General features: G+C 35.3%; 1 protein-coding gene across 5 annotated transcripts; it reads left to right on the top strand.

Annotated features, from left to right (window-relative positions):
• Positions 1 to 2,881: 2,881 nt before the first annotated feature.
• LOC112696760 (pyridoxal kinase) lies at positions 2,882 to 10,010 on the top strand. Of its 5 annotated transcripts, none has more exons than XM_025749614.3 (14): positions 2,882 to 3,184; positions 3,270 to 3,383; positions 4,926 to 5,022; positions 5,344 to 5,437; positions 5,592 to 5,696; positions 5,862 to 5,945; positions 6,481 to 6,554; positions 6,790 to 6,854; positions 7,548 to 7,611; positions 8,555 to 8,620; positions 8,860 to 8,916; positions 9,331 to 9,375; positions 9,475 to 9,528; positions 9,791 to 10,010. In XM_025749614.3, exons 3-14 carry the CDS (start codon positions 4,945 to 4,947, stop codon positions 9,929 to 9,931), a joined length of 927 nt encoding a protein of 308 aa, XP_025605399.1. In that variant the 5' UTR covers positions 2,882 to 3,184; positions 3,270 to 3,383; positions 4,926 to 4,944; the 3' UTR covers positions 9,932 to 10,010. The 5 variants fall into 5 exon arrangements, with proteins under 5 accessions (XP_025605399.1, XP_025605400.1, XP_072053261.1 ...); XM_025749615.3 differs by having other exon boundaries at positions 2,899 to 3,184; positions 3,284 to 3,383; XM_072197160.1 differs by having other exon boundaries at positions 2,903 to 3,184; positions 3,284 to 3,384; positions 4,919 to 5,022.
• The last annotated feature ends 786 nt before the right edge of the window (positions 10,011 to 10,796 follow it).

The following is a 10,796-nucleotide window of genomic DNA, read 5'->3' as shown; positions in this document are numbered from 1 at the left end:
TATAGAACCTGAGCTCCTCAAGCATTGTCAATATGCTTTTCCACCGCAGACCCACAATGGTTGAATTAAATGATTCACAGTTATTGCTGGTCAAACTATCTACCTTTGGCAACTCAGAAAACCTGCTTCTCGACCACTGTTCTTGCTCAAATTTGTCCAAATACTCCCACGCCTATTTATTGATCCGTTTCACATTAGCCATTCCATCTTTGAACTCTTGATTAGTAATTGCTTTTGCACGTTACCAGAATGCTCCCTTAAGTTCCTTATCCTTCCATCGTTTGTTCAGATAGTCTCCATGTTGGCTCTTGACCCAGGATTAGGCTTGATGATTTCATTCAGATAATCTCTAAGCCTTAGGTATTGATTCATGACCGTTCCTTCAATAACATCTTTGGCCTTGTCCATAGCCCTATACATCATCCTCTCATTAACTGAGATATCATCCTCCACCTTAAACCACTCATGTGCCTCCCTTTATAACATGTTGGGATGGATTCTGAGTTTCGGCACCAGCTCCTCAGCAACCCAGGCACAACTGACTAGCTTACTCTTGTTGCTTATCGGACACGTATGCTCATCCACAAATATCTTAATCTGAAACGAGGCTGGATAGTTGGTCCTCGAACAGTAACACAACCAAGGGCAGTCGGGATCGTAGCAAATCACCCTGCACCTCTTCTTCTCATTCCTAAGATAGAATACCTGTCTACCAATTTGTATGTTGTACTTCTGCACTGCTGCTTTAAACTATTCCATGGTCTCGAACTTCATGTTCAACTCCAGAGTAATTTTCCCAAATGGTGTGTTCGGGTGTTGAGGAAATATAGGTTCATCTTCATTATCAGATCCAGGAGGGCTATACAGTTCATCAGATTCGTATTGGTACATCTCAGGTCCACTGTCTCCATCTGCTCTGTTCGGGTTAGACACCTCTACCCTTGGTGTTTCATCATCCTTTTCAGGTACAATCCTCTACCTAGATGGTTGAGGCCGTGGATGATTTCTCCTTGTATTTGTTCTCTCATTTCTTTGTGTTTGTGTATCTGTTAAAACATCAGTTGATATATGTCAGCCATGATGCAATACTTATCCAAACATGCTGTAACAAAACAGAAAAAATAATTTTACCTGCTGTATTTTCTGTAGCTGGTTCCTTTGCCCTCAACTCATCCACAATAGGTTCTTCAATGTTAACACCTTCATTGGCAACATGTGCATCATCATCATTGGTCTCATGTGTTTGTTCATTTACTGTTTCAACTTCTCAAGGATCACCTTCAGGTTGTTTAGATTCAGCAGTTCTTCTTTTTTGGGATAAACCACTTGGTGGTGGTCTTGGATGCCTCTTCTCACCTTCTTAACAACCTTCTCTGGAGCTGCATCTTTTTCAATGTCTTTATCCCCATTCCCATGATTCACATCTTCATTCATAACACCACCCTCACATTTATCCGACTCGTTAACATCAACAGCCTCCTCAATCACAACTTCATTCAAAGTCTCCTTCACAACAACAATCAAAACCTTATTCAACTGATTAACCTCACCAATGGTCTCATTCACAACTTCAGTTTCTCTCTTATCACCAGGTGGATTGACCTCAACCACACTCTCACTGCTACCATCAGACACCACATCGTCATCAAGGATTTCAGGGTTAACATCAATGTGGTGATCAAAATAGAGATGGGCAGTGTTGTCATTTTTAATCGCACACTCACACATCCTCATCACTTCAGCATTTGTCCTAAGCACTCTAAGTCCCTTACCTAATTCGCAACCAGGTTCTAGCCAATATGCTTCATTATATCTAGGGTAACCTAGGTCTAAAAATAACCCCTCAACAAAAAATAAATTACATGTCTCCACATTCACCCTGTATATCTCAGTTACTAAACCCCCTTCGTATATCACATTACCATCTCTAACACTTTTCAAGCAACCCATGTGATGATACACAAACGTAACTACACGATCCATCTAAGAAATAGTAGAGGGAAGATACAATGAATAAACAAGATGTTACAAACAAAATAAACCACTACTTAAACAAAGAACATGAAGCAGAACGTACCTCTTCGTAGGGTTGCTCCTAGCGAAGAATGGTGAGCCAACGATGCCACTTAAAAACCGTTGCCCTTGATTCGACAATGTCTCTCGCCTAGTCTCGTTCTTCTTCGTGCCAAGCTTCCAGAGCAACGTCTCTCCCTCTCTACGTGACCTTTGAGTTTTACTAGTATTGACACACTAAGTCACAGTAACTCAGTAACTAGTAATAGCATTTGCTAATTGGGTTTTAGGGCAAAATTAAATTGGGGCAAAAACTAAATTGAATTAGGTTAACTTAATTTTCAGGTAGGGTAACCAAATTTTTAATTACAAATTCTATCTAATATAAAACTCCTCTTGTCAGCAAAAATCGGCGTCCACGTAAGCATTGCACTCATCGGAGCTATGGTCCGGCAAACACATCGGCACGCTTGCCAAAAATTTTAAACATTCAGGTATTTTTTTGTCAATAACAATAGTCAGGTATCAAAATGTCAGCGTTTGAATCTTTCGGATATCAAATTGGTCATTACCTCTTTAAAAAATAATGTACTATTTCAAATCACTCATTTTAAATAGTAGAGTAGCAATTTTAAGATATAATTTTTAAAAAATTAGATTAATTTAAAAATAAAAATAAAAATTAATTTTTTTATAATAATATATGTATTTTATCTATAGCATAAATAAAATAATAATAAACGAAATATACATATCACCTATTTTTAACATTATTTTGTTCACAATGTAAACGAAATATGTACATTATTATTTTGTTTACACCGTAAACTAAATAAGTATATGTGATGAATTTTTGTATAAATACTACAAATAATTTATTTTAATAAATAAAATATTTTATTTTATTTAAAAAAAATCCCCAATCCCCTCTCCTTCTGTCTCGCTTTCAGTCCCACCAAAAATGGCAAAATCCCAAACCCAATCAGAGCAAACAGCCGCCGCTACTCTCTGCTTGCCGTGAAGCCCGTCTCTGTCCTCGCCGTCGTCGGCCGCCTCTTTCTCGTCGTCAAAAACGCCTCTGTCTCCGAGCCATCTCTCTCTCTGTGTCGAGCACCACTTTCTGTGCGTAGTGCGAACGTACCCGTGCCGCCGTAGACTCTTTGCCGTCGCCGTGAGTTCTTCAGTCTTCGCCGTCCCTCAACATCTTCTTCGTGCTCTTCTTTATTTCACTGATTTCCTCCCTTTTTTCACTTTAGTTTGTGATTTGCAGCTTCGTACTCAGAACGCATCCCTCGCAATTCCAGCTACCTATTAGGATACATAACTTTCTCATATCGCAGAGACAAATTCAAATCTGAACCAGGTCTTCGGTAATTCTTCACCCTTTCCATGATTTCTTCATCCAATTTTGCATGCATGTTTGGTATTTTTAACTTTACACGTTGCTATTTCTTTCTGTATTCTATGTTACATCCACAACTTTCTATTAGAGGTTATTTTTCTTCGGTCGCATTCACACTCCCAGTGCCATGTTCATTAATAAACAAATTCCTAATGTCAACTTGGGTCTGTTTCCAAAATTTTAAACTTGTAATCTACCGATTTCATTAAATGCCTTTTTCCCCTCTAGAGATCTGCTCAACCTTGATGATATATGAAATAAAATAGGTAATGGAAGAGACTATGCAATATTGCAATTAATCATGTCATAGTTAACAGGAAACTTTTTTTGGGGTTTTTTGGGTGGGTTGGGGGGGGGGGGGGTGTTGCGGAGCCTTCAAGTGTGGAATCTGGGGACCGTGGACTTTCTGGATGCATCGAAACTTAAAGAAAAGTTGGTATTTAGACCATTGTTTATATACTATATAGAATATATGCTGGATAAATCTAGTGCATTTTTCATTTCATTCTTTTTGAAAATTTATAATAGATTGATTGGAAAAACTTTGATAATGTGTATTTGATCATTGCTAAGTCATGCTTGTTAATTTTTTTTACTTGGCAAAGTTTGTAATAATTTTATTTCTTTTGCATTGTTGCTCACACTATCAGATGGGTGTAATGAGAGGAGTGATATTGGATGAATCGGTACTCTTAACTGAAGGTGGTGAGGATAAAAATGGATTCATACTATTGGTCTAATAAAGATAAATATGTCTAATAAAAAAACTAGTTTCACCTTTTTTTCCGAAATGAAGAGAAAAATATAACACTATTTCTCGACTCCTATTCTCTCTTAAACGTCCAAGAAGAAAACACCTTTTATTTATTTATTTCATTGGCAAGTACAACAATAAAGGTTCAAAATATTGTTAACTTATTTATGTTCTTGATTCAAGTCAATGAATGGTTTTGTTGTGTTATTCCCCGCAATCTGATCCAAAGGCCAAAAATGGAGCAATGCAATTTGGCTGTGTATGCATCATGCATGAAGTAAGCATATCTGCAGCCACACCACACCAGACGACACCAGTGGCACTTTCATACTTTCACCAACAACTTATCGTAATAATGAATTCCAATCCTCAGAATTACCAAAATCTCAATTTAAAATAGGGATTAAAATCTTTTAGATAAGTAATCAGTAATTAGTATGTAATTTTTTTAATTCATTATTAAAAAAGAATAAAATAAGATGAATGAATGAATATAATAATAGAATGCAAAAAGTGATTTGGGGACATTTACATCAGCATCGAGCTCTTCTTCGATGTTGTTGTAGTCTCTGCTAATCAATTCATCACCACTCAGATTCTCCCCTAAAACTCACATTTTCCGGTTAAATCAAATTTTCTCTCATTATGTACCTACATTCTTGCAGTCACTCTTTAATTTTCATATTCTGCAATTGATTTCGCTCTCTTGTGAATTTAATTTAACATTCTGTTATTTCAATTTCTACGGGCGAGAAGAAACCCGAGAACTTCACAGATGGCGCCTCCAATCCTTTCACTGGTTCTTCCCTCGGAGACTGGTCGAGTTCTCAGCATTCAATCTCACACCGTTCAGGTGCTTTTCATTTCATCGGTTTTTCCTTTTCATTTTGGATTTTGCTTCATCATGTTACTTATTCAGTGATAATAATTTGTCAAATGCGCTCTTAGCTCGTTAGCAGTAGCAAGATACTATGATGTTTAGGTGCTATTAGTTTCTTGGTGATCAAATTCAAATCAAATATGCTTTGGTCAACGATTGGACACATAGTGAATGATTAAAAGAATTTTAACTTTATTGGCACTCAAATTTTAACTTTGGTTGTTGCATGCATAGAGATGGTTGAGTAACTAGCTAGCTTGACATCATGGTCATTTTTTGTGTTCTTCTTCTCAGGGGTATGTTGGTAATAAATCAGCTGTCTTCCCTCTGCAACTATTGGGCTATGATGTGGATCCGATTAACTCTGTGCAGTTCTCTAATCATACAGGCAAGCTGCTTCTATTTCGCTCTGAAGCCTATCATACATAATAGGGTGCGATGTTGTATCTGTCGTTCTGAATAAGTTTCAAGGATGGTATTGGTATCCTCGTTAAAATTTAAGGCGAAGTTTTTGTTAAATGGATTTGAGGACTATAATGCAGGATACCCTACTTTTAAGGGTCAGGTTTTGAATGGACAACAACTCTGGGAACTAATAGAAGGTCTTGAAGGAAATGATTTGTTGTACTATACTCATTTATTAACAGGTGAGACATATAGAGTTTTGTAACCACTAGTTGTTATTCTATTTGTGCTGTATTTTTGTGCTGTAATGTGTTTTTGTCACAGCTTACTTGCCAGCTAATTTGTTGTGTTTTTTTTTTGTTCCCTATTTTCCTTACTTCTATCTGATATAATTTCTATATTTTCAGGTTATATCGGTTCAGTCTCTTTTTTAGACACTGTATTAGAAGTTGTTAGCAAGCTTCGCTCAGTAAACCCTAAACTTATATACGGTGAGGCTTTTAGTGATGTGTTCACACACCAATAAAACTTTACAAGATAGGATAAGCTGTCCTATATTGGCCTTATAAAATATTTTGATATGATCGTTTATCATTTTCGGGTTTATTTTAGCATGTGTCCATCTTATAGTGGTCTAGCTTTTATGAATATTTAGATATTAATTAAAGTAAAGAATGGAGGACATAGCTCATGTCCTCAGAGGAAAAGTGAGAAACAGAAAAGGAAATTTACGTACTGTTGTAGCTAGAAGGGACTTTGCTTTTTCTTTATTAGTGTCAACTACAGTTTGTTCCGAACTGCCCCAATATTACTGGAATGTTTTATTGCAATTTTCACTCGTTTGTGGTATATTAAGACTGGGAAATACGACTTAATTTTTTTGTTTTGGTACTGGACTGGAATCTCTTTTTTTTTCTCCATTCCCTGTTGATGGGTTATATTTGAAGCTTGGGTAATCTGAGTTGACTTGAATTATTTAAACAAATTTGTATATTTTCAGTTAAAGAATTTGTGTTTCATTGTCAGTTTGTGATCCAGTGATGGGTGACGAAGGAAAACTTTATGTTCCTCAAGAGCTAATATCAGTCTATCGTGAAAGGGTAAGACTGATTAACAAAGATGTTTCTGTAGATGTTCATGTGCAAATAATATATACAATGCATCAAGTTTAAAGAATATAAATCTTTTAGCTTAGTTACCAATAATTGAAAACTATATTTTAATGCACTAGTACTGTGTTCCTAGTTATGAAAAGATCCAAACAAAATTCCTTTCCATGTTACCTTTCTTATTTTTAATTTCAAAACTACATATTTGAATAACACATTTTGGCAGGTTGTTCCAGTAGCTTCAATGTTAACTCCTAACCAGTTTGAAGCAGAACTACTAACAGGATTCAGGTAATTATCCCACAATTAAGGTTGCATGAAGCCTTTCCCCTCCTGTTATATAGTTTCCTTTCTTTTCGTATGTTTGTTTCAATGTCTACCACTCTATAGGTGGTATAAGATTAGTTCCCTTTTTGTTTTTGAAGTATGAAACTTCATAATCAATTTTTGTCTATGGAAGTAGATTAATTTTTTTAAAATTAGGATCAGGATATGAACATACATTGAAATTTTGCATTCAGCACTCTATTTGTAGTGTAGTGTACAACAACAAATTTGATTTACTTGCAATAGTTTCTAACGAAGGTTCCACTTTCACTTCTTTGTCATTGTTATTATTATTTATTATCCTGGTAGTATCAGTTTGGGAGGGAGAGGGGAGTCCACCTTATTATTATTTATTCTTATTTTATTATGCACTGATACATGTACTCATCTATTGCGTTGTAATTTTTCTCAGAATTAAATGGGTTTAAACTTTAGAACCAAGTTTGTTATACACATTTTCCTTTTTATTAGATGTTTTCTAGTGATTGAAATTTGAAAAATTAGTTTCAACAGCAGAAGGCATTATGAATTTCGTTATTATTATGCTGCTTCTTTGCCACAACTGATGCTATTAGATTTTTACTTATTTATTCTGTTTGTGTATTTATACGAATATGTCAGTTTTACCTGCATATTTATTCATTGTACTTACTGTAGGATTCAATCTGAAGATGATGGCCGGAAAGCTTGTAATTTTCTTCATGAGGCTGGACCATCAAAGGTTTACCTTTATATTTGTACATGGAAAAGCTCCAATTTTGACAAGTGAAATATTCAGTACTGTTGCAACTATGCATATTTCATTATTTATTGATTTAGATAGTCCTTTAGATAGAACTGGAACCACATAACTTCGGCATCTCTTCCACCCTCAATATTTCACTGAATGGCAAGACATGGATTACACATTACAGATAATGCTCATCTGCTTTCAGGATTGTTGGATCAAACCATCTATACTCAATTGCATTTTGCTTTTGACTAAATTTTAAATTGGATCGTTATCTCCCTCCTTTATTTCATTTAATTTCCATGCATTGTCAATATTACATTTTAATTTCACACATACATTCAATCATATATTGCCACGTTAATAAATGTAGTTATCTTTCACACTAGTAGTTAAATCTTCTCAATGAAAAGAATTTGATGATACTGAAAAAAAATTTACAATGTTAATGCATTAAAATTAAATTTTAGTAATGATATGATGATGATGATATGTCAGGGACTTGGGTATTATGGAGTGCTCAAAGTCCCACATAACATGATATCTCGTTATTTTCTTAGTTGTCATATTTCTTTGTTAACGTAAAAATGATTTAGGTCTCTCGCTCCAATGAAAATTGTGGCTTTTATTTCTTAAAAAAATAAAATTTTGCAACATCATTTGAGAGGTCAGATATTGTGTCAGCCTAATGTGGTGCACCTCTATTTTTATAGGCAACCTGCATTTACTCTCACAGACACAGTTCAAAGTTTGAGGCTTATTGTTCTCAAGTTTTAGATATTCTTTTCGAAGTGATCTCTTTTTACTGCTTTTTTATAATTCCAAGAAATAGTATATGCCTAGTGTTACAAATTATAATGAACTTGTCAATTGTTCTGAAAACTGCAATTTAAGTTCTCTCTCAAACATTTAGCTAATATATATGACCCTTCAGGTTGTAATAACAAGTATAAATATAGACGGGAATCTTCTTCTCATTGGCAGCCATGAAAAGGAAAAGGTGGGCTAGATTTCACTTGAATGTAATTTGATCCAAATTTTCTATTTCTGATTTCACTTTCAGATATGAGCAACATTGCGAATCAAGTTTTCTTAATTTTCATATTGACCTTTCATAATATGGTTGCTTGTCTAAATTCATTTTTCTGTAGAACTACTTTAGTTTTAAATACTGGTTTCACTTCTATATGCTGCATATTCTTCAGTGACCGCTGAACTAGTTTTATTTGTTTGCGACAGGAAAAGCCTCCCAAACAATTTAAGATTGTGATTCCAAAAATACCAGCTTACTTTACGGTATAGTTCAGTTTTTGATAAGTTTGATTGTTATGTATGTATGAATGTCAAAGCTTTTGTGAAGCCAAACTTGGATTGAGTTCAGCTTTTATTAATCAATGTTTGTCTTTCTTATGTGATTATCGAAGTATCTCTCTATTTCTCTAAATATGACTGAAATGCAGAGACCTGTTCATCATGTACATCCCCACATAGACACCTTTGTCTTATTTTTGTAGACAAACACACCATGTTATCGCTTTGCAACTAGCTACCACACTGTAGTGGATTTCATTTTTCATTAATTCATTCAGTTGCCATTTAATTGTTTATCCATTTGACCAGGTCCTCTTTCGACAGTAAGTCATTTATCAAATCCAATTCAGCTTTCAGACTTCCAGTAACCAAAATTTCAATTATGTTTTTTGCTTGTAGGGAACGGGAGATCTCATGACTGCACTTCTTCTTGGTTGGAGTAATGTAATACCTTTGCTTAGGAGTTATGGTTATAGTTATAGAGCCTTCCAATTATACCTATGACCATAATAGTAACGAGCTGTATGTCTTTATGCATTGCAGAAATACCCTGACAACCTTGAGATTACTGCAGAACTTGCAGTATCAAGCTTGCAGGTATTCATTTTCTTCACATGTCACTTTAAGCTTACTCTTTTCTTCCTCCTCTGATGATAGTGTGCAAATACTGGTGGAGTGATGGAAGTTCTTTTAGCATTTGACTTCTTTGACCAATTTATTGCTGTCTAGTCAATTGAGGATATCAATTTTCATATTTTCAAACTTTTGACATTCATGATGATTGATGAAGCCGTAAACTTTCGAACAATGACAATTGATGATAATTGATAAATGATGCAAGTATTGCCCATGTTTGCAGGCTGTTTTGCAAAGGACACTCGATGACTACAAAAGTGCAGGTCATGATCCCCAGTCAACCAGTCTAGAGATCAGATTAATTCAAAGCCAGGATGATATTCGCAGCCCAGAAATCAAATTTAAAGCTGAAATATACAGCTAATTGATTATGTGATTTCAACATTTATGTGCTTACAATATTTAAACTTTTATGAAAGGATTTGTCAGTAGTTACATTTCAAGCAATTAGGTAGACAAGTCGCTTCATTTTTCACATATCTAAAGCCCAAAAGATATGTTTGGGAATAAAAATAACTAAAATAAAAAAAATAAGATAAATATGATCCAAATTTAACTAATGAAGTCCTTTTCTTGAAGTTGGATCCGCGCTACTGGCGTTTATAACGCCAGAGATTTGGCGTTGGCGTTTAGTGCCTTAGGAGGCAGAAATGTTGCTGTCTTTCTGGTGCTAAACGTCAGGCTCGGTGTTTAGCACTCCACGAGGCTGTGATGCCAGAAAAAAAAGTATAGATTATTACACATCGTTGTAAAAGTCCGAAAATGGGCTTTCTAATGCTGTTGGAATTGCGTCGATTGGACTTATGTAGCTCAAGTTTTGTTGGAGTTTGAGGAGGTTAGGGTTGATAGCATCCACTTTTTACCTTTTTCTTGTACACAAATTTTGACAAATTCGTCCGGATTTTTTTTGAAATTAATAAAACCTCAATGCGCCTCAAAGTAGTATCTAAATAGACTTTAAACACCAAAATCTAAATAAAACTTAATGAATTCATATATAAAATAATAAGAAAGTATAAAAAAGATGCCCATGCATCAATTCCAATAGTCACGAGGGGAAAATAATATCCCTGAGGCATCTTAGACTGTTCCTGCTGAGGAGGGGAACTGGCTCATAAGGCGGTGTACGCCCAAGCTCCTTGGCATATTCTATATCCCTCCGAGTGATCAGCTTCTCAATGTCGATAGGGGTGTCTCCTTCAATATGGACTCGAGCGGCATCACATAAG

This window comes from Arachis hypogaea, chromosome 6, assembly GCF_003086295.3.
Source record: "Arachis hypogaea cultivar Tifrunner chromosome 6, arahy.Tifrunner.gnm2.J5K5, whole genome shotgun sequence".
NCBI lineage: Eukaryota > Viridiplantae > Streptophyta > Magnoliopsida > Fabales > Fabaceae > Arachis > Arachis hypogaea.
This window is presented reverse-complemented; position numbering and strand designations above follow the sequence as displayed.

Coding starts and splice junctions, on each gene's coding strand:
- LOC112696760 (XM_025749614.3), top strand. CDS start 4,945: ATGGCGCCTCCAATCCTTTCACTGGTTCTTCCCTCGGAGACTGGTCGA. Junction 5,023..5,343: donor TTCAATCTCACACCGTTCAG/GTGCTTTTCATT, acceptor TCTTCTTCTCAG/GGGTATGTTGGTAATAAATC. Junction 5,697..5,861: donor CTATACTCATTTATTAACAG/GTGAGACATATA, acceptor CTATATTTTCAG/GTTATATCGGTTCAGTCTCT.